The sequence below is a fragment of the Copidosoma floridanum genome, unplaced genomic scaffold (assembly GCF_036245765.1).
Source record: "Copidosoma floridanum isolate Cflo_tuat_1 unplaced genomic scaffold, Cflo_Japanese_pri ptg000021l, whole genome shotgun sequence".
Taxonomy (NCBI): Eukaryota; Metazoa; Arthropoda; class Insecta; order Hymenoptera; family Encyrtidae; genus Copidosoma; species Copidosoma floridanum.
The window spans coordinates 11,022,736-11,048,180 of NW_028321898.1; the positions used below are offsets into that span (position 1 = coordinate 11,022,736).

Sequence of the window (25,445 nt, forward strand, 5' to 3'; positions counted from 1 at the left end):
CGTTCCCTACTTAACCATCAATTTCATCGGTTCTTTTTAAGGACCACCTAAGTGTAAACTACCTTGCCAACAAATACATTTTTATTACCATTTCCGGAAGCGCTTCCTCGACTAAAAGACTATATTAACTAAAGACGGGCACTATTTAACCAAGTCAGCTATTCACTGGCAGACATCACCTGCGGAGTTGTTCTTCGCAAGGCTGGAAAACCCGGTGACCGACGACTCTATATTAACCTCTTGACTCTAAGCATTAAACCAGGAATCACTGATTCTCCCCAAGGTCTGCGTTGGGCAAACCTATAACAGCTATAAAGGAAAAAAAACTTGAGCCAACGGGACAACCTCCACTGGACAAGTATCACTAACCAATCTCCCCATCTAAGATTACCAAAACAACTGAATCTGCAAATAAAAAAGGTGCTTTAGACACCAACGTCTTCGACGTTATACTGGGAGACGTTGGGAAAGAGCACTACAACTAGCCCCAAAGCTTTAGACTTTGTAATTTTTCTCCCAATCAGTCTGGGTCTTCAACAGTAAGCCAGAGAAGATCACCCTGAGGTATCCAGGCAGTCACAATTGCTGTTAACTGCAGTCAAGAAAGAGTTAACTTAAGAAGCTCACCGGTCTTCTTTAGGGCCATCGGACGTCGAACTACCTTGCCAACAAATCTATTGAAATTAACAAAGTTGACTGAAAATAGCCTTTAGGGGTCATTAAGGTCGTAAGCATGCCAATAGTCGCAAAAGGGTATATTGGAAAGAAAACTTTAAATGTATCTAATGAATACAATTTGAGGCGTCAAGAAACTGACGCAGAAAATTTATCGAGACTGAAACAGCAGCGTCAAAATCGACAACTTAAGAGTCCATTACGTGAGAGATCAGCTTTTCATTGTACCCTCAAAGCAATCTCTGAAATTTCTAAAGATCCTACTTTAGATTTTTAAATAAGTAGAAAATGTATTTCTGTTTTTGTGGCAATAAAAATGTTGGATTTTAGGTCCAGGACTTTGTTGCTCTGGTAATAAAATTGTGAGATATGAGAAAAAAAAATTTTTTTTTAATATAAATTTTTTGGGGGTTTAAGATCCTAACAGCTTAAAAAACTAGCCCTTTTCGTGAATAACACAGAAGAAACTGTAAATTAACAACTTCTTATAGCCATCGATTATTTCATGGCATAAAGAACGCACGGTACTTTTCAGCATAATTATTTTTTTTAATTTTTACACCTTATTATTTGACCAAATAAACTATATGGATTCCGAAAAAATATTTTTTTAATAAGAAGATTTTTGTTCTGAGATGTATCGGGAATATGTGTAAAATTTTTTAACTAAAAATGTTTCACATTACATGTCAACACACTACGGTGTTTTATTTAGTAAGTCTCGGGTGAAGCCGAGACGGGGGGCTGCTAGTTTAATATATTTGTGTAGGCGTTTTGAATTCGTGGAATTCGTTCTCGGCCCTTTCCAAGTTACACAATAAAAATGTTACATATTTTTTAGTATATTAAAATCAATCTTTGCTTGCTTCAGCATTTTCATGATAGTAAATAAACAGCAATGACAGAAATTGGACATTACTGATCTGTACTTGTACACATGTATATATATAGACATAATCAAAAGCAAGATGTTTTAGCAAAAACTGTAGACAGTAACACTGTAATTGATCTTGCAAGTATGTTGCAAGTGTTGGAATGTAAGTAAATTGATATTAGATGCGTGAGTGGTGACATCTGTTATGCAGCATAGGCTCTGTGAGTGCGAGATGATGTGTAAGTGTGCTTTGTTGTTTTCATAGTAATGCAGTTGGGTAAGACGAAACATGACCTTTGCCACGCACGCATGCTCTCGTAGAGTATCTTGCTATTATGAGAGGATCACTTGTTATTGCAATTATTCTTTATTTCTATTAAAAAATAAATTAATTTAATTGTTAACAAGAGCTATGCTATTGATCCACTACCTTTAAGTCTATTTTTTTAACATGGTAGCTGATTCCGTAGTTGATATTTCTCATTTTTGATTTTCATGTGTTGTCTTGGTGGATCGTAATAATTAACTACTGTGAGTTCAAGTGAAAGTGTCAATTCAACACTTATGAAATAAAAAGATAGTATCAACCCAATACTAATTCGGAATTAACGTTAAAGTTTTGTAAAAATAACAAGAAGAGCAGTTGAAGTGAAGAAAGTTCTAGAAGATTCAGTCAGAAAAGAAACATAAATGGCGAATGTAGTGGACATTCCGGTATTTGGTGGATAAGACTTTGAGTGTTGAAGAAGAAGAATCACGATGATTCTAAAAATAAAAAAATGCGACGTAGTAACAACGAGAGCTATGACAAGGGCAGATAAAGAAAAAGAGTGGATTAAAAAGAACGTAAAGGCGATCAGTGTAATACATAGTGGAATTTCAAATGATCAGTTACAATTCGTGAAGGACAATAAAACAGCGTACAAAGTAATGAAGAAATTTAATAAAATCTGTATAAAGGAGTCTACTGTACTGCAAATTTGTTTTTTACTAAGTTTAAAATAAAAAATTATGAGTTAACAAGTGCTAGTACAAAAAAGACTTAAGAAAAAAATTAAGCTACACGATAAAAATGTTTCCAAGCTCATTAAGTTATACCAGTGATTTAATCGATATGTTAATCGAATCTGATTAAACAGCCGAATACGCAAAATGTCAAGTAAAAATTTTTGAGTTGAAAGAAAAGGAAGACGGAAACAAAAAGCTGAAAGAGAAAAAGATGGAGCATGTTTCTAGTCCAGAAAATATCAAAGCACAAGGTATGACAACGAGACAAAGCAATAATTCATGGGAACAAAATGGTGCGCAGCAGCAACAAGGCAGGTGACAACAACAATAGCAGTGGCAAAATCGCAGCGGTCAAGGCTAAGGTCTTGGAGCTGGAAGAGGCTTAACTCAACATCGTCGAGAAGGCAGTTGGCAGCGAAACAATCCAGAACACTATAATAAAGACGGTAAACTGAGCAGTTTTAATGCAGAATTCAAGGGAAGACCTAATGAGTTGCGTGTTAAAGTCAACAGCTGTGCTAGTAAAATTAAATGGTTAGTCGATAGCGGTTGCTCAGATAATGTTGTAAATAAAGATCAATATTTTTATAACTCTATTGATTTTGATAAGGCTATAAATGTAAAGGTAGGTAATGTTCGTTTTTAAAAGCCACAAAAATAAGTAATATTAGATACAAGCTGATTGTTAATGGTAAAAGTAAAATGAATATCATAAAATATGTTTTTTTTTTTAAGGATATAAATAGAAATTAAATAAGTTACGGTAAAATAACAAAAGCCAATAAGATTGTATCAGTAAGAAATATGTCAAAGATTTTTGATAAAAATAAAAATTTAACTGTGTTAGTTGTTAAAAACAATGATATTCATCAAACGACAAGTAAAATTATGCATAGCAAATTAAAGTTAATGATAAGGAATAAGTTAAAAAAAAGGAGGAATTGCATAAAACAGTAGGTCACATAAATTTTAATTATTTAAAAACAATGTGTGATAAACAAATGCTTGATGGTTTACGTGGGGGATTAGAAAATGATTATTCGAAATGTGGCATTGGTTTGGAAAATAAAATGGATAGTTTACCATTCAATAATGGTACAAGGGTATATAGTATATAGTATATAGTATATATGGTATAGGGTCAAAGATATACTAAAAATTATTGATCTCGTCTACACACACTATAAAAGTGACGGACGCGTTCGCACACTTTACACTTGTATGACTTAAATCGTCAATCCACTGCTTTATGAATGGGCCACCCGCAGCAATGGCAGTTTTCTACGATTTCACGGTTCTTTTTTCTTTGTCATTGGTTGCTTTTCTTTCGTACAAAATTTACCAGTTCACTGACTGATGATTGCAAGGACGCGACGTCTTCTCCTGCAGCCTCTAACGCCAGGGCTAACTTGACTTCTCGTTGGAGAGTGAGGTCTTTTCCACCAAGTAGTCTTTTCTTCACACTTGGGTACGTAATCCTCTACACCAATTGGTCTTGCAAACAGCTTTCCAGGTTGTCACCCAATTCGCAGTGCGAAGACGATTCTTTACATCTTGCTACGTAGTTCTTTATCTCCTCTCCACCCTGCTGCTTGCAATCTTTAAACCGTAGTCACTAAATTATGATGCTTGATACTGGCTGCAAGTGGTCCCTAATAATACGTGTGACTTCTTCGAACGACTTTGTCGCAGAGCCACTGGAGCGCACCGGTTTCACAGTAAGATGTATGTCTCCTCGCCAAGGAGAGTTATAAGCAACAGAACCGTCTTGGTTATTAGTATCTCGTTGGCCAAGTAACATTGTTACAGTCTTTCCAGCCAGCTTGACCAGTCTTCTGTCATTATAAACTCTGACATAGAGCCTATCGTACCGTGGATGACGCGCTGTCCTACTTGGCCCGCAATCGACGGTAGCAGCCGCGAAATATAAATCAACACACTCTTTTTCCTGGTCAGTCACTTTTCTCCACATAAGACTTTTTCTATCTTTCAAAACGTCTCCTGTGCTAAGTCGCTCCACTTTTCCTTCGTCAAACAGTCGAGGGCATGCGTGGAGTCCTATTTATGTGTTACTAGGGCCATGTCATGCTATTTTTTTTCAGAACATTAGCCTATGTTACAACATAGGGCCATTGCACTGAAAAAAGTAATATGGAACTGCTTCTGATAGATTACGTTAGAATAGTGAGGTTCCCACAGCAAATAAAAATTGTAATAGGGAAACTAACTATTTTTTCTGACGCTATGTTGTTCCACTGGTTTTTTCCGCCACATATTACCGCAGCCTTTAGTATAGCTGTAAAAGGTTTAATTGGGAATTAGCTTGAACGTCTTTGGACGGTGGACAGCGTCATTACATTTTCGTATACTATTATTATCTCAGTAACAGTTCAGGACGTATCCCCCTTATAAAAAATAGTGTCAAGATTGTAATGATATTCAAAAAGTAAGTAATGTTTATTTATTGTCTTATGGAGCATATAATTAAGAGAGTATTTCCTTTTTTGACTAGATTTACCGTAAAACATATATTACTGGCATAGTTTTTAGTGCGTTGTATTCATGTATATATATATGAGTTTTGACCTTGTTTTTTGCTTGTTTTTTCATTTATTAGTAATTTTACATTTACTGGATAGTTATTTAAAGAGCACTAATGAGATCCATGTATATATTTTTCTTTCTATAAAACAATATGATGTAAACCTCGACATTATTTGTTAAGATATTAATAGATTAAGAGGTAGAAGATGTGAGCACTCATTATATACCATGTTTAGTTGAAAGATACATTTTCATTAATAACTCGTTTTCGAAGCTGTAAACATTCTTAAAATTTTAAGTAGAGCTTTGTCATATCATTATTTATTAACTTTTTAAATATCATAAGAATCTTGACACTATTTCCAAAGTCCAAAGACGTTCAAGCTAATTCCTAATTAAACCTTTTACAGCTATACTAAAGGCTGCGGTAATATGTGTCGGAAAAAGCCAGTGAAATGACATACCATCAGAAAAAATAGTTACTTTCCCTATTACAATTTTTATTTGCTGTGGGAACCTCATTATTCTAACGTAATCTATCAGAAGCGGTACCATATTACTATTTTCAGTGCAATAGCCCTATGTTGTAACATACGCTAATGTTCTGAAAAAAAATCACATGACATGGCCTTAGTAACAGATAAATAGGACTCAATGCATGATGGTTGTCACAGGTTGTCACAGGATGGTTGTCAAAGTAAAATTTAGGAAAAAGAGGATGGCAAATTGAATTTTATAAAGGGTTGCCAAAATCATAGGAATATTTAACCGATCCTCATCTTGTCATCATTTACAAGGTAAAGCCAAGTACGTTAGTTCACTCTTAGCACGCGAAGTTAATGATTTGTAAACAATTCGTCTTTACTTGGAATGAATTTAAGACAACTCTTCACCCATATGTCTTACACGTGCACAACAGCATTTAAAAAACAAACAGCTATTTTGTGCATTGCATGAAGCATACTTATTAAAAAAATGGTTTATCAAGACTTCATCTTATCTTCAAAAACCTTGACTTCGATAGTGATGAGTGTTACAGTGTAAACAAATATTATAAATTCAAAATAAAAAATTCAGACTCGTTTTTGGTGAAGATGTCGTTGATAGTGCAGCGAAATGTTAGAAATAATCTGTAAAATTTTAACTTGTGTATGTTAAAGTACAGTTATGATCAATAAATGGTATAAACTTTAACATAATATATTTATTTAAATGACCTATACGCAACGTTTACTTATTACTTTTTTACAAAAATTAGAAACTATACAAAAAGAGTTAATTTATAAATTAAAAAAAAAAATTATATGTTTAAGTCTTTAATAGATCAATTTGATTAACGATTTCATACTTATACAATGCTTAACCAACTAAGCTATTAAGGACATACACATTACAGAGCACGAATAAAATCTACGTCCCCCAACATTGGCATGTGTGTATGCATTTTTTTTCAAATGTCAAGCTATGGTCTCTAAAATAATTTAAGATTATGGATATACTAATCAAACCTCGGGTGAGAGCTCGTGCGCTTATGCATGCGTATATTCACGATTGTGCGTGGTATACGCGTACGATCGCGCGTGCTCGCGTACGCTCGTGCGTAATGCACGCGTACGATCTTGAGTAGTGCTAACGTATGATCACACGTGGTGTACGCAAACCATCGCGCATGTGCATTAGAGGTTGAACATGTACATATACAAACATATATACGTACACATACATAGAGTGCTTACAGTACAAGGCTTCACCACTGGCGTAGTATTCCACTATCCCCACTATCATGCTGGGAGTGTTCGAAAAAGAGAGAAAGAGAGATCACGCATGGATATTTACCTCTTAGGTAAGAGCAAGAAGAAAGAGCTCTGGCATGCAGTGTCCCCATCCACAAATCTTAATTTGGAAGCCTCGTACAACAGCGCGAGCTGTCAGTGAGCTGACGCACTATCCCTCTCCACCACTACCACTACCACGATCAAAAGCACTCGTACAACAGCACGAGCTTTCTCTTCCCCCTTGCCTCTACCACCCTAGGGAAGCTCAGTCCAGAGCTGGCATAGCTTATCTACTGAAATTCTCTTTCCTAATTGACTGAATGAGACACTTATAATAATTTTTTGAAATTGTCTATATCTCATTCTCTGCTCATATCATTGTCAAACTAATGTTCATTTACTATTTCAAGAAAATGCGTTTTGTGTAATTTTGTTTTATGTCTAAAATTGTTTATTTTATCTAAATTGAAATTCTGTCTTAATTCAATGGTCTGTTGTAATAAAACAGGTCTTTTCTTTTCTTATATCTCTTCTGTATTCTGCCATTCTTAATTCAAAAGCTCTCGGTGTTTGACCGACATAACAGCAGTTGTAATTTGCATACACTATGCGGTAAACAACGTTTTTTTTATCGAGTGGTTCCGTTACATCCTTTCCAAGAGAAAAAATAGTATTTAACTTAACATTCAAACTGTATACTAGACAAATCCAAAGCATTATACAACAATGTTTATTATGAGTGTTTAAGTTGAAAGTATACAGTAATGATAAGATAACTTTAAGACAATTATCATTTTTATTTTGATTGTTAATCCTACTTATGTTTTTTAAGGTATTCTTTATTTTTTTTACAAATAAATTTATTAATGTTTAAGGCTAGTTATAAGCTAGTAAAAATTTACTATACAATTTTAAATTATCGTTAATAAGTTTAGTGTGCTAATTGAACAGAAAAGTCTAGTAGTGTGTCAATAATACCTATTTTATGTTGTATTTATGGATAGGAGAAAAAATTTAAGTATAGGCAAGTGTGTGTGTGGGTTTTTAGTACTAATCAATTAGTACTTTATTGTTCACTCAAATAATGATTTCTAAATTTAGAAAACTTATACTGTTATTATTACATGTCTTAACCGCGAATCAGAATTTAGGACAATAGCTATTAAAAATGTGTTGAGTGTAGTTAATACATTGAGTAAAAACATGTATAATAGTTTTATTTATGATCATTTATACAGTAGAACAACAAAACATAACTTCTTTAAGCATGACATTTCAAGTAAACGCATAAGAAGATCGTACAGTACTGGACTACCAGGACATTTTATCGGTGAGCCAAAGATTTGCTTATAATATTCATTGTTTAATTGGAAAAAGTCAAATTTGAAATAAAAGAGAGACCTGTTTAAAACTCACGAAAAGAAACATTGATTTTATGATTTAATAATTTTTAAAATTGTACTACCTTTTTTATCAAGGTTTTACTAGTATTATTAGAAAATCCTAATCTATCTAGACTAATTAGTGTGTAACTGAATGAAATAATAATATTTTTTGATACATTTTTTAGTTTATCAATTTTTTTACATTTGACTTTACCAACGAAATATTACTGAACCAAAATCATTAAAAAATTTAGCAATACTATAAGAAGGTTAACTAAGTGTTGAAACAATGATACAGATAAGAAAGTTATTTGTCTATTCTTAACAGTCCGTAGCACTGAGATAAGATTTTTTCATATACACATTTATGAACTTTATTTACTTTATGAAAAATATCGTCTTAATTTTACATTCTTACAAACTTCTTAGTATTTCCAATTAATTGGTTTTAAAGATCATTTCTTACTGTCAAATAATATTGATCATCACTTAACATTTCTTCTACGTCATTATTGTAAATTTGTTCGTTAATGACAACGGTTACGTGGCCAGTTTTTTTTCGTTTCACTTGTGCCTTTGTTGTTAACAATCTCGGAGTACCATACCGAACCAGCGTTTCTGACACTTTTAGCTGGAAGTGTATCCTATACAACTGCTTTCTCAGATTCTTAATATGGGAGAAGGGCAGTAAGCTTTCTATCTAACTTGTAACAATATTCACGAAAAATGCTTTTTAATTTTAATTCGTAATAATCAATAAATAAGTTAATTACATTAAATTCACAGCCGTCATTTATCATTTAATTTTCTTTCTTAAAGATATGTTTTTTGTGTAAAAGTCTGAAATTTCTTCATTGAAGCTCATCTTACGTAATCTAATTATCACTAGTTTATGTTTTCTGCTTAATCGGGAGCTACGAAAGGTACTATATTCAGGTCTGTTAGAACTTTGTGTGATGTGTCTTTTAAATCACCATACGTCCTACATTAAAAATTTTTTCCATCTAGTATTTTCTATAACAGTGCAATGTAGATGTAGAGGTAAAATGATGTAATTATTCATATTTTATGGCATATGGCAATAATACTTTTGTACCATTGTACGTCTGCTAGCATCGTTAGCGCCAGTATGTTGGCTTCTTGTGCTACTAGTCTCAGTTCATGCTACGATAGCAATAAAACAACACACTTTTATAGACGTTAACATTTGCCTCCTTACTTCTCCATGCTATTACTGCCACCATGATAAAATCAAGTTATGGGCCCAGGAAATGCAAGCGAGCTGCTGAAAAATTCTCTCGCAAAAGTGAGCCTTGAGAGCAGTTTTTTGAATGCATACTGAACAATTGTTTTTTTGTCTAATTAAGCTAGGCTTGGTTGCCATGAAGGCGTATTTTTATCTTGATGATCTATGGGATACAGTTGAAGCTCCAATAAACGGCCAAATACGTACGGACGATAAGAAAATCGTCAAAGCACACTCAAGGTTAATTCTAGCTATTGAGCCACACCTATATACACATGTACAGATCACCGAAACAGCCCATGATGTTTAGAAGAAGCTTAAGAACACGTTTGCCGATGATGGTATTGTGAGGCGTGTAAATCTATTCAAAAAATTTAATTATACTAAGTTAGAAAATTGTACATCTGTAGAAGAGCATGTAGACAAACTCATGACTTGTGCTAATAAACTTCAAAATGCCAAAACGGTTATTTCGGATGAATGGCTCACGATTATTATGCTAGCTGGTTTACCAGAAGAATATAAGCCCATGGTTATGGCCCTCAAGAGTTGTGGCAAAAAATTAGCCTCAGATTTAGTTAAGTCTATAATACTTCAAGAAGTCAAGACCAACAGTTCATCAAAGCAAGGTGAATCACATGCTTTCGTCAGTATGTATCAAGATAAAAAAAGAACCCTTTTTAACAAAAAAAAGAGTTTAATTATTCACAAAATAAAAAGGTCCCAGTTAAATGCTTTAACTGTACTCAAATAAGTCATGTTACACAGGATTGCAAGATTCCAAATAAGCGTACAGGACGAGCATGCAAAGCACAAGAACCATCAGATTCTGATACTGACGAAGAAGGAATAAGCATGTGCGCGTATTAAATAAGTGTGTGCCAAGAATTTAAAAACGGATGGCTCATTGATTCTGAAGCATCAAAGCACATGTGTAATGATAAATCAATATTTAAAAATCTTTAAAAAATCTCGACAAGAAAAATATGTGTAGCAAACACAACAAAAATGATTGCTTGTGGCATTGGTTCGGTTCAGTTTACCTTGGAGACCAACAGTAAACACAAGGTATTGAATCTCAATGATCTTTTGTATCTGCCCGAAGCTGCCGAATCTTATCTCAGTTGGAATTTTAATCAACAAAGGCTTTGATATAAGGTTCTTCAAAGACAAGTGCTGTGTTTACTCAAGGCAGGGTGAATTGATCATTACTGGTGTGAAGTTAAGAAATAAGATATACATTTTACAGACTGGTAAAAGTAATATTTAATGTAATCAAGCTTGCGATTCCTTGTTAATGGCGAATTCTGTCAAGTTAAGTGTTGTTTTGTGGCACCACGGACTAGGACATTTACATTTAAATTATTTGGTAATTCTGAATAATAAAGCAGCCACAGGGATAAATTTTTAAGATGAAGCCACACTGGAAAACTGAATAGGCTGCATCGAAAAAAAATCAGTAAGAAAACCCTTCTCGCTAAATTTAAAAACTGCACAAGAAAAACGTTCATTACTGCACAGTGATCTGTGTCAAATTCCATAAACGTCCATTGGTGAAAGAAAATATTTTTTGATTTTCTTAGATGATTTTTCTCGTTAAATGTTTGTTTATTTTTTGAAAGCAAAGACAAGCGTACCTAAATGTATGTTTAATTTTGTGAGTTTTATACAAAATCAAACAGGTATCACGATTAAGGTCTTTAGGGTGGACAACGGTACAGAATATACCAATGACAAGGTCACCTCTTTCCTGGTATTCAAGGGTATTGTGCATCAAACAAGTATCCCTCATAATCCACAACAGACTGGTTGTTTAGAACGAATGAACAGGATATTGCTCGAGAAGACAAGAGTCATACTTTCTCACTCAGGCCTAAGTAAAGATCTTTGGGCTGAAGCAGTAGTGACTGCAAGTTATATCCATAATAGGATGCCAACAAGGTATTACTCCTTATGAAAAATGAAATGGAGTTAAGCCAAATCTGTCTCATCTAAGAGTGTTTGGATGTACTGCATATGCTCTCTTACCTGAGCAGCAAGGCAGTGAGATCCAGGCAAAAACAACTAAATGTATCTTCGTAGGTTACGCACACAACCAAATAGGCTACAGGTTGTGAAATCAGGCCTTGAAGAAAATAATTTCAGCTCAAGACGTGACATTCATTGAGGAGCCAGTAAGTAAGCCTAAATCCAAACAAATTTTTCTACCCCTGAATTCTCAGCTGCAACCTCAATAGCAATTTTCGGTTCAAAATGAGAGAATGGATTTTGATAATCAAGAAGTTCTGCAAGATGAAGCTTATGAGTCTGAAGAAGATCTTCAATCACATAGTAAACCTCGTACATCAAGAGTAACCAACCGTCAAAAATATCTGGATGACTATGTATGCTACTCAAGTCCTCTTAATATTATTGAGCCTTTAAATAACATGGAGGGAAAGTCTGGCCTCGAAAAACATCAATGGCATACGGTTATGCTCAATGGATTCATGTTTATTTAAAGAAATAAGACTTGGACTCTTGTTGACCTATCAGCAGGTCAAAAACTTATTGGAGTAAAGTGGGTATACAAAAAAAATGTCGACTCAGAGAATAAAACTACTGACAAGGCCAGGTTAGTTGCCCAAGATTTTAGTCAAATTAAAGGACAGGATTATGAGCATACCTATGCACCTGTAGTACGTTTTTCTACAATACGTCTTTTAATAGTAGCAGCCTCAAGAACTCTGAATATATTGATTCACAATTTAGATGTTGATACGGCATTTCTCCACGGAGAATAAACCGTAGAGCTCTACCTACAGCAGCCTAAGGGTTTTCAAGATAAAAATCAGCCTAATCAGGTTTCTAAATTACATAAAGCCTTATACATTTTGAAACAAGGAAGCAGAGTATGGAATTCTAAATTACATACTATGTTTCAAACATTAGGCCTAATTCAATCAAAAAATAATACATGTACTTCTTATTATTTATTTAAACATTGTTTTATTGTAATTGCTGTGTTTCTGAACGATATGTTCATTTTTACAAACAATCAGAATTATCTAGTCGAATTTAAAACATCCTTGAAGTCACATTTTTTAGTTAAGGATCTAGGCTAAGACAAAAAGTTTTTAGGCGTAAATGTCACAATTTGTCATGCAAAAAATTTTGTAAGCTTAGATTAAGCAGATTATATACTCTCCATACTTAAGAAGTTTAACACGGACTAAACAAATCCATCACATACCCCATTACCCACTGGCTATATTTTAAATAAATTAAGCGCACGTTATCTAGATATATGTCAACAAGAATCGCAGATTCTAGAACACATTGCATATCAAAATGCAATAGGCTGTTTACTGTACCTTAGTCGATGTACAAGACCAAATATCTCATTTGCAGTCGGACTTTTAAGCAGATTTAATTCTCCATATACTCAAGATCATTGAAACGCAGTAAAGCAGATTTTTAGATACCTAATCTATACAACTAATTTCTAATTAACATACAAAGGATGATCCAATAGAAATATCCAGACTTACTGCGATGCAAGTTAGGCAGATGACATAGGTGATCCTCGCTCAACTACGGGTTACATCTTTTTGCTGCAGAGAGCAGCAATAACCTGGAACAGCAGGAAATGAAATACGATAGCCCTATCGAGCACAGAAGCCGAGTATCTCTCCTTGTTGACTGCAGCACAGGAAGCCTTATTGCTTTTAAGACTAGTTCTTAAATTTAAAATTCAATCAAATACATTAATAGATATTTATTGCGACAACAAGGAAGCAATAATTCTTAGCCAAAATACAGATTTTAGTGTAAGAACTAAACACATACCCGTCAGGCTTCACTTTCTCAAGGAAAAGATCAACAATAAGGAAATCAACATCATCTTCACTCCTTCAAATCGAATGCTGGCTAAATCTCTTTAAAAAATAGTTAAAAAGAGAAGAAATAAGTAAAAAAGAAACAATTAATAAGCATAGTAAACATTTGACGATATAAAATACATACCCTTTATTTTAAACCAATACTATTGCAGAAATAATTAATCAAATTTTCATTGTTTTTTTCTTATTTATGTATATTAAAAGCTCCAAAAGTTTTATTGAGGGAGCATGATGTAATTATCCATATTCTATGGCATAGGGCAATAATACTTTTTTACCGTTGTACGTCTGCTAGTGCCATGAGCGCCAGCATATTGGCCTCTTGCGCTACTAGTTTTAGTTTGTGCTACGTAAGCAATAAAGCAACACGCCTTTATACGCGTTAACGTGTGCCTTCTTATTTCTCTGTGCTATTCCTGCCATTCTAATGACATCATAAAATGACATTCAGCTTCCACCAGTGTCAAAAAATAATAAAATTATACGATGAATGGCAGTTGTTAAATGATTAAAAATAAAGTCCAATGGTTGTACTATCATATTTTGTGCTTATTTATAAAACAAAGCAACGTTTCGGCCGTTTGGACAACGTCTCAGCCCTCATCACTTACATAGTACTATGAGTAATAAAAATTCTTTACAGTACAAATTATAAATTACAGTCACCGCAAATTAAAGTAAGTCTTTAACTTACCTCTGACTCTTACAGAAGGGATTTATTAAATAATAAAACCAATGGCTATTGCTGTTGTATGTAATTTTTTATTATATCCCCAGATGACGTTTCTCTCCTCTTTGGGTAGGAGCCTTTTCAAGTCCTAATTTTTAAAATACACACGAAATAAATTAACTTGAGGTAACAATACATCCACGTTATTACATCTAATAACATTTTAAAAAACTAAGAACAATAATGTACAATTTTAATACAGTTACATATTAGAGACTTACAAAAAGATTATTTTGTTCGAAGATTCAAACAACGTCAGTACCCAACGAGGGCACATAACCGACTGACCTTACATATTCAAATTATCAAATACAAATTTTACATACATATATAGACGAAACAAACATGTGTTAAATATTTATTCAATCTATACAGTGAAAACGCGCGATAAATTCAAATTACAATAAAGGATATAAAAAGACAAATATTAATTTACTTAAGTAACAAGTGTATATACCGTTTAAAAACTTTATTTAAATTATCACAGTCTAACATTCTATTGAAATTGTTCGTCTTTTCAATAAAAATCATCTCAGACAATAATCTCTTATAATAATTCTGTTCTATATCTATAATGTTGATTTCGTTGTCACTAAAATTTAAAGAGTGCCCTGTGTCTAAATGATGTTGAAATAAGGCAGACTTCTCACGTTTATGTTTTATGTCACTTTTGTGCTCATTTAACCTAATACTTAATTTTCTCAATGTCTGGCCAATATAACAATTACTGCAATCTGAGCAATCAATATTATAGACAACATTCGGATTATTCAACTTTTTCAATATGTCTTTTCCATACATTCTATTGAACGGCAATTTATTACTACTCTTAAAAATAACAGTAATAAAACTTTTTGAACAAAATACCCTTAACTTATAATCTAACTCACGGCAATAAGGTATAACTAATGAGCCAACAGCATTATTAACAGGACTTATATTATTTTGACTATTGTTAATGGACTTTAAAAAATATAATCTTTTCTTTATACAACTTTCGATAAAATCTAAAGTGTAGTTATTTTCTAGCAACACTGTATAAATATATTTGAAATTGTTTGAAAAATATTCAGGTGAATGTCATTATGTGCCCTCGTTGGGTACTGACGTTGTTTGAACCTTCGAACCAAATAATCTTTTTGTAAGTCTCTAATTTGTAACTGTATTTAAAATTGTTTATTATTGTTCTTAGTTTTTTAAAATGTTCTTAGATGTGATAACGTGGATGTATTGTTACCTCAAGTTAGTTTATTTCGTGTGTGTTTTAAAAATTAGGACTTGAAAAGGCTCCTACCCAAAGAGGAGAGAAACGTTATCTGGGGATATAATAAAAAATTAAATACAACAGCAATAGCCATTGGTTTTATTATTTAATGAATTTCGTCTTGCTCGCTGTTGTTGGAGTCATAAACATCATAATCTTACAGAAGAAATGTAGAATCGTAATGTTATCAGAGTTTCAGATATAGTGGCTCTGACACTCTGCAAGTATACAAATGTCATAATAATCACACTTAATACAATCAAATAAGAATCGCAAGCAGTTTTCTGTGAGAAGAACATGAGCAGTTCATGTGTTTCTTCTACTATAAATAAAAGAGGTACGGCAAATCATGTACATCAAGTAAATCCACTTCCATCATTGACGTAACAAGAGATTTATAGCAATTGCTCAATTTCTCTGTATCTTTTTGTCTATTGATATCATTATCCAGGTAATGTATATTTCCCATTCTGGAATAAGGCGTTTTCTGAAACTTTGTTTTATGTCTAAGATTTTTCAAGTGAAAACTTCTTTAGGTGCGTTGGACGATTATGGATGAGGAAAAACTCTTAGTTTCACGTCAGATTGCTCTTATTTAAAAGCAAAGCGATTCCTGCAGAGAGTCGCGTGTGAGCGCGAGAGAATAAAAAGGTGGCGAGGGGAGCAGGAGGAGAGAGGGAACCAGCTCTGTATTGGCCGGTGGTAAACACCACACTTCGCCACGCCGACAAAAGATTAGTACTCACTCCTTATGTACTATCGCTCCTTATCTACTTATGCACTACCGGCAGCCGCTGCGCAGTGCCCATAGTGCGCATTTAAATTTCTTTCTAATACTGACAAATGTGACGACAAGACAACTGTTAATAGTTTTTAATTAAATTATGCTTTATAACATCTTACCTTATACTAAAATTATTTTAACTTATGAATAAGGTATAATTTGATATTTAATTGCACGTTTGATTAAATTACTCTTTTTCTTAAACAAATGTATCAGTAGTCATTGACAATTATTTTCCAAATTATTTAATAGCCTTCCCAGTAAACTCAATTATTCATAACAAAAAAAAATAACATTTTCTTTTACGTAAGTATTTAGTGTTCCTGCTTGGAAATTCCGTAATCGTAAAATCAATATTTCTGTACATAAATTTCGCACAGCAGTTTCTTTTATTTCAAATTCAACTTTTTCCAGTTAAACAATAAATATTATGAACAATTTTGTGGCTTACCGATGGTAAATCGTTGTAGTTCAATACTGTGTAATCTTTTTATACGTGTACTTGAAATGTTATGCTTAAAGAAGTTATGTTTTGATGTTATACTGTATAAACACTTCGTGAATGATATCTTTCTATGTGTACCTACTAAGTATATAAACTACACAAAAAATGTTTTCATTAGCTATTGTCCAAAATTTTGATTCACTGTTGAGACATGTAATAGTAATAGCAGAAGTTTTCTAAATTTAGAAATCATTATTTAAGTAAATAATACAGTACTAACCAATTTGTGTATTTACTGAAGCAGAAAGAGCTTATGTCACCGTTGTCATTAACGAACACATTTACAATAATGAAGTAGAAGAACTGTTAAGTAATGATCAATTTTATTTGACGATAAGAAATAATCTTTTGAACCAACTAATTAGAGATACTTAAAGTTCCAAGAAAGAAAGTGGAATCAAGACAGTATTTTTGATAAAGTGAATAAGGTTGATGAAGGTGTACATAGAAAAAAATTATTTTAGTGATACGGACTGTTAAAATTACACAAAAAAGACTTTCGTTTTTGTTTTACTGTCTTAACACTTAATTAACCATTTTATAGTATTTCCTAATTTCAATTCTTAAATGATTTTCTATTTATAATACTCCGTTGGTAGAGTCAAACGTAAAAAATAGTTATGTATTAAAAAATATATTAAAAATTGTTATTATTTTACTTAGTTACACACTAATTAGTCCAGATGTACTAAGTTTATTTAATAATACTAGCCTTAATTATAAAGGCTGTACAACTTTGGATATCCTTAAATCATTAAACCAATGTCTTTTCACATGAATTTTACGCCAGTGCTGCCTTTTTTTTAAATTTGACTTTTTTCAGGTATACAAAAAATATTGAAAACAAGTTTTTGGCTCACCGACGGAAAGTCCTGGTAGTCTGATACTGTATGATCTTCTTATGCGTTTACTTAAAATATCATGCTTAAAAAAATTTTTTTTTGTTGATCTACTGTATAAATGCTCTGTAAATAAAATTATCATACGTATTTTCCCTAAATATATTAACTACCATTTAAACGTTTTCAATAGCTACTGTCCTAAATTCCAATTTACTATTGAGGCATGTAATAGTAACATCATAAGTTTCTTAAATTTAGTAATCATTATTTGAGTAAGTAGTGCAGTACTTAATAATTCGAACTAAAAACCCACACACACTAGCCAATGCTTGAATCTTCTCTCCCATTCATATACATAACATAAAATATATATTATTTACACACTAGTAGACTTGAAATAGAACAATTGAAATAGAAATGATAGTAATTTCAAATTTTTTTCATCTTAACTGTATATTTCCTACTTGCACTCTTATAATAAATACTATAGTATAATGCTTCTTATTCGTCTCGTGTAAAGCTTAAATAATAATTTAAATACAACTTTTTCTATTAGAAAGTATGTAACTGATCCACTTAATAAAAAAAAACGTTGTTTACCGCATAATGTGTGTAAATTACAACTACTGTTATGTCGGTTCAACATCGAGAGCTTTTGAATTAGGAATGGCAAAACACAGAAGAGACATAATAAAATACAAGACCTGTATAATATTGAAACATACCATGAAATTAAGACAGAATTGTAATTTTGATAAAAAAAAAAAATTTTGGACGTAAAAAAATGTGTTGGAAGACGCGTTTTTTTGAAATGGTAAATAAACATTAGTTCGACAATGATATAAGCAGAGAAAAAGATACAGATAAATAAAAAAAATTGTTATGAGTGTCTTATTTAGTTCATTAGAAAAGAAAATTTACTTGATGCACATGATTTGTGGAGCCTCTTTTGTTTATAGTATTAGGTACACGTGTACTGTTCATGTGCTTTTTACAATGATCTGCTTGCATTTTTATTGCCTTGGATCCGTATCTCTCCTTTTGGCTCGTAGTCTGTGGCACCAAGAATACATATCAAGCAATGTATGAAAAATATATATATGTAGCGAATATATACGTTATTATTCGACTTGGTAGCCTCCGATGACTTGATCAAAAATATATATATAGTGACGTCATAGCTTTAGCTTCTACATTATACCCTTTTCTTCTGGTCCCAGCCACTTCTGTCATCTTTAACCTGGAAATCTTGTTGTCCTGGAGGCATACAGCAGCTGCTAGCCTCGAACATACACTTACTTTTCTTTCTTAACACACTTTTTTGCTATACTCTACATACCTCCTTAAAGCTTTTTTTCTCTCTCTCTCTCTTACTCCTTTTATCTCTACTCTTTATATCACGCGTCCCAAAACAATTCGCACAAATCACTGGAACTCTCACTGTTTGTACTTAGGCATCCAGGTCGATCCTAATGCCCCAAGAGAGCTTTAACTTTCGTTATACTTACCACCTCTGCTGCTGACGTGTAACTGTCCTAGCAGCCACTTTTAACCCAGTAGCAACTTTGGATCCTGATAGTCATTTACGCATTTTCTCGTCCTTTCTTGCTAGCAGTACTCTTTGGTCCAGCTGGTTGTATGTTAGCGTTTTTTTTCATTCTCTCAGCGTAAATACAGCTCCCAAATATAAATAAATATAGAGAATCATAAGTCTTAGCGCTACGCTTATACATTGAATCAGTGAGAGCATTTTGGATCGTGGAGACCATGTTACATCGTTAGAAGCTCATATGATTATTATCTTGCAACACCAATATTGTACACAATTCCACATCAAGTTGCACGGAAATGTTAAATCTAAAATTTGATTGCTTGTAGAACAAGGCTACGAGTCTCATCCTTTATGTAGGAATGTAGACGTAATATATTCATCCAAAATTGGTTGATAACTGTTTCTTAAGGCATTAAATAATATTTAAATAGAAAACTATTATTTTAATACGTACGTATGAAAAATGTTAGTATTTGCACAAATTTTATGTTTTATGATGATTTTCGTTTTTTTTAGCCGTACTTGGTATCCTCCTTTTAAAATCCAAATACTTAAATGAAAAAATGGAGCATGTGTAAGATTTTCATTACGTATTGTGCAATTTTTATCTGGAAAAATGGAGGTTTCTTAATTTGTCCCTAAAGTGTTTGTATTACTTAATCATTTACAAATTTTGTTTGTTGGTCATTAAGATAATACCGCATACAATAATATCAAGATAATTATGTTTTCTACTAAAGTGAATTTTTCGTTTTAATGTGGCATGACTAATATTTATGTTGACAAAACATTTTTTTTTTTTGTCAAATGATAAGTTACAATTATTTAAGCTTATCAACCAGTGAAAACTGGATGTTTGTCAACTGAGAAGTCAGGCTTTATGACGGGCCGCAGAACTAGCAGCTATATGTGCAGCTTTTTAGTTATTGACTTGCTGAGAAAAATAAAAAAGAGTCAAATTGTGCGCGTATAAAGATTTGAAGGGGTTGGCTTACCTTATTTTTTTAGCTTTTTTTATCATGGAAATTTCTATATTTAATTACTAATTTGTTAGGTGCACTTTTGTGACTTTTTAAAAGAGTTCAACCATGATTTTCTTTACCTATATTTAGCCGTCACGACATTTGTACTTATATTTATGAGAGTGGTATAAAACTACGTATAATAAATTGACAAATGTTGTACTTGACAAAATTAATCAACTAGCACACACTTTATCAGTGGTGGAAAGCTACTTACTTAAACGGTGAGCAAATAAATGAATCGTTTACGAACTTTTAGCTTCTTTATCTTACTTATTATGGGATCGATACTTGCTGACTCGATGTATTTGGGCTTTGCAGCTCACTTCGGTTGTCACTTATCACTTTAGAGAGTCACAAAGTACACGGTCAGCTTTATTAACGAACAGCTTACGTTTAAGTCAATATCGTCTATGGTTTGTATATTTTCACATTAGTCTGTCACCGAATATTTAAAATTTTTTGTGGTTCCTGTGATATTATATCATTAGCAGTTTTTTAAGTGAAAATGCTTATTAAAAGCATTAATCCTCAAACTATAAAATAAATACTATATTATTACAACATAAAAAATCTATTTCTTTAATACAAGAATTTCATTTCACATAAAGATTGTACTATTTACACGCTTTTTGTTATTCTAAAGAGGTTAAGAAATTATTTTAACAAAAAAAAATATAAGTTTTGAGCAAAATCTATTTACAGTACCGTACAGTTTCCAGGAAACAATAGGTGCCACACTAATACCACAATGGAAAATGTTCTGATTGGGATGAGCCAGTACATGTGCAGCTATAAATCCACCGTAACTCCATCCCCAAATAGCCACTCGACGTTTATCCACGAAATGAAGTGAATCTCGCAAGTATCTGAAATTTATTGATTAAGCTATAAGCTTTTTTAAAATCTTGTGTTTTGCTTTTAAATATAGTTTAAAGAATTTTTATTTAATTAATGGTTAACTTAAAAAGATTTTTGTGGCAAATAATTCCTCTGCTTACGTAAAGTAAAAATAGTACTAAAAAACAAATGCTAAAATATCCGTAAAATCTTATTGCTTCTCCTTTACACGGCTAAGAAGTTGAATTATGCTTGTACTACGGTACATAAAACCCATCAATTGTACTGACAATAAAATATTTCAATGCAAATTTACTTCTCTATATAAAATGTTAGCAAATCAACAAGACACGTTTAAATATTAATGTGATGTCATAGAGGGAAGTAGTTTTTTGTGGACAAATTTGAAATTATCTATAACCACTTTGTTTTTTGAAAAAAAATTATTAGATATATATTACTTAAATAAAACAGTGCTTCATTCACTAGTTAATCGCCATGGGCTAAGAAAACTTTCCTGATTAACTAAGCAAATAATAAGCAGAAAAAAAACAAATATATTCAAAAGTAGTTTATAAATCATAGCCTTATGCAGGTCAAGTTGTCACTTTATCCATCAAAGATATTTAAGGGCTGCAAATCAACTCCTCTATTAAATTTTATAAATTGCATATTAAGATAATAAGGTAAAGCTCAAAAATATGTTGCTAATAAACGCAAAGTAAAGCAAAACTTATAAACAGGGTACATCAAAATTGATCTCGGAAAAGAATTGGGTGCGATTGAGCTCGTTGCAATGAACAAAAAGCTCATTGCACATTTCCGGTTGAATGCATTATTTGAACATCATTACGAATAAACTGTTAACGAAGTCAACCAATCAACGAAAGCTATGCAATGTAAAGGCGTGGCCTTATTAAGTAGGACAAAAAGAGAGGTAAGTAGTAGAAGCAGGCAAAAAAGTTGGACTTATTTTTAGTAGAATAATAATATTAATGAAACTACAATAGCAGTCGAGACATCAGGTATTTTACCTGAGTAGGGTAGCAAGGCGGACTTCTTAAAATAAAACAATACTGCGGTTGACAATAAACTGATCATACTAGTAAGCGTGCAGTTACTTTTTTTTAAATAGGTGCTAAGTTCTTACTTTTTTCTTAAAACAAGATCAACTATTTAACAAGATGGTACGAAAATAAAAGTAGTAAGTTATTGAAATGTTATGTATTAAAACTTCGTAAGCTTTTGTTAGCGTGGTGAACAAGCATTCGTGGTACTTTGTAACTAATCAATAAACTTACAGTGTGTAAATAATCAAACATAAGTGTTAAGTATTTGAGAAAATTTGTTATACAATATCATGAATTATTAACAAGCAGGCGATGAAACTTCAATGTTGACAATCTTAATTTGGAAAAAAAACTATTTCACTTAGTATAAAAATCAGGTGGTTGATTGCCATTGGTGAATAACTTTCATAGTTGGTAATTTAATTAAATCAGCTAATAATAAAGCTGCGAAAAAGTATCACTGCAAAGTAATTCTACCGTCTTTTGCGTACAAGCATCTGAATTAACTTTTTTTTTCTATATTATAAGCCATTAATAAGACACAATGGAGCATAAATGCTAAGTAACGCTCATTTGTTTAATCATGTTAAATAATTACGGATGAAAATGTAACAAAGCACTCAGTCATATTCGTAATTTTGTTAATCTTTCTTAAGTCATGAATAAATAAATAAATAACCATTTAACATCGACATTACCAAATTTTACAGTTTTCAAAAAAAATTTTCTTTTTGAAGTAAAACTTCTCTAGGCACGCCTTGTTTTGGAATTGAACCCGTTAAACGAGCAAGTGATTGAGCAAGCAAACGCTGCTGTGCACATATGTATCTATAAACATAATTTGTACGTATACCAGCTGCACCACAGGCAGGGAATCTTGATTTGTCTGTCTCTCTTTCTCCGTCTTCCTCCCTCCCACATGCGTATAATAGTGCACCGCAATTACTCTATCAATTATACGAGGCATTTCACATCAACTGTCTTAGCGCGATCCGCGAGTGCCAAAACATGTACTCTTCAACTCGCGATAGAGATATTATAAATAACTAAGATTAAATAATGAAAACGTAGGATCAACGTGTTTTTCCTCAGCTTTTCGGTGATGGAATCAGTTTTTTGAAAAAATGACGATTCAACCTAGAAAAAACACAAAATGTGTTATATCTCAAAAACGGCATTTTTAATATTTTTTTAACCATCGCCAATCAGAAGAGCAGGATTTTTTACGTTGGTATGGCAATTTCCAGAGAGTATTTTTTTATTTTAGATAAACATTAAATGACAAAGTTAAGCGCAACGACACAGCGGCAGCAGCTGCTGGACTCGCGTAATGGTATGCTATATATATATCTCCAAGCGAACATGGTTAGGTTGCGCTGTTTTGATTCAACGTTGTTACCATCTGGGGCATTTTTTATTAATTATTGTATATTAAAATAATCATTTTTCTTAAATTAGATCGTTTCTACATAAATTTGAATTTTGAAATATCGCGCGCAGCTCCGACTTCCAACTTAGTACTTGATAGTACCACCTATCGCTCGCCAGATGGCTACCACTAGTTTTTAGTAAAAATCACAAGGAACAAAGCGACGTAAAGTATATAGGACGGACTTTGTGACGACTGATTGATATCAATCCGAGATATGCAAATACGTGTAATGCATAACTCCTAGCCACTCAATTGATTAAGTACATATTCAATAAACATCACTGTACCAATATAACACCTTTGTATGGACCTTCTTTCCCCTCAAGCCTTTTTTTAAGTCCTACCTTTGGATTTGGGTGCTCATGACCTCCCCCCCTTGAACTCAGAAGTAGAGACAGTTGACCCCAGGCCAACAGATAGACGATTGTATCATCTAGGGATAGGCGGTAGTCACCTTCATAGAATTCCAACCAAGGAAGGCTACTCGGGACGCGGCTATCCAATTCCCTGAAGATTTTTTCGAAGGTATAACCCAACCTTCCATCGGTCACACTAGAGGTGATCCTACTTAGAGGGTACGGACCACCCCTTTAAAACCAAGTACCTTTGTTCCCTGACGACCACCTCCACCTACTACACCCTCTCCTGCTACGAGCCCCAAGGTGTTGGAGACTCCCAAGCCACTCATCTGGAGTGTAGTCTAGGTATTACCCCCTCTCCAAGATCTCGAGACCTCTCGATATAGAGAAGATCACCGAGGCGAGTCCAAGAGACCCTGGCAAGGGTAGGAGAGATAGTGTCTTGTAATATTGTAATATCATGAAAAAAAAAAAAACAACAACAACAACAACTAGACACCCACTAGTCAACCTGACGACCAACTCGTAAAGGCCTCTACAAATGATCGCTCAATCGCCGCACCTCTCCGATGAGCTGGATTCCAATAAATCAAACGGAGCCACAATGCCAACAACATCGGAAGCAGTGCCACCATCGTTGTTCGACTTAAAAGGACGGTTCAAGTTACTCGAGAGTGACTCTGATCTCTTCCAGCCACACTTTCCCACTCAAAGTCACCCAATCCCAACGGCCACTTTTAACAACGTTTTGATGGATGGTTGGATCGCATACTTTTCTTGTTAAGTGTATTTGTAAATGAAGTTGTTTTTATTGACACATAAGTTAAGAGGAATCGACAGATTGATAGTTTATCTTAAGTAAAGCAGTATTTGAGCTGTGTATTATTATGATTGCTCAATTTCGAGGTTCCATCAACTGGTAACCAAATTAGTTGTCATGTACGCAGAAGATGAAATGTGAGCCAATGATTTTACTTGCCAAGCGTTATTTCTCTGCAACGCTTATGAAGGATATTTTTAGATAGCTTATAATATTTTAATTCGATTCTTTTAACGTAGGTGAGGCCTAACTTAGAAAGAAATTAAAGTACGTCGTCATGTCTACTGAATTGAATAATCGTATGCTTCTTGCTTGCTTTGACAATGGCTTTCTTATCTCAGTGCTGTATTCCCTTGAGGTTGTCCAATCACAGCAGCATATTCAAGAATTTGTTAAACTTTCCAACTGATATTCGAGAGACATACCCTGCTGTTTGTGATGGATCAAAGACCTGTACAAAGTGCAGATTTCAAATTTACTAATTGAAATCTCAAAATTCTGATTCCCGTTCCAAGAACAAAAAAGCAAAAATAGAAGCAACTTGCAATAAAAGCTATCATAAAGCTGGTGTCGCCATCTTTGATCAAATCAAAGAAAAGTTCACTCTTTCAAGTAGTAGAGATGAAAGAAATTTGTTACTTACTCTGTCTCCAAAATTCTGGAGCCGTAATGACATGATAAGAGAATTTAACTGAACAGAACGAGAAGCAAGGTAAGCTTCAACTTTATTATCTGAAAACGGCATATTACCAGCTCCCAAAAAAAAACGAGGCAAAGGAACTCTCGAAGCGGAAAATTTAGTTAAAAATTTTTATGTACGTGATGATGTAAGTTAAC

The 25,445-nt window shown here is 33.2% G+C and overlaps 1 protein-coding gene across 1 annotated transcript in view; it reads right to left on the reverse strand.

The window, feature by feature from the left end:
* Dpp10 (Dipeptidyl peptidase 10) overlaps positions 1–25,445 on the reverse strand; it is a 1,604,019-nt gene that overhangs the window by 196,658 nt on the left and 1,381,916 nt on the right. The window contains exon 22 of the mRNA XM_089594726.1: positions 20,796–20,956. Coding sequence (XP_089450852.1) covers positions 20,796–20,956 — 161 coding nt within the window. The remainder of the gene's footprint in view (positions 1–20,795; positions 20,957–25,445) is intronic.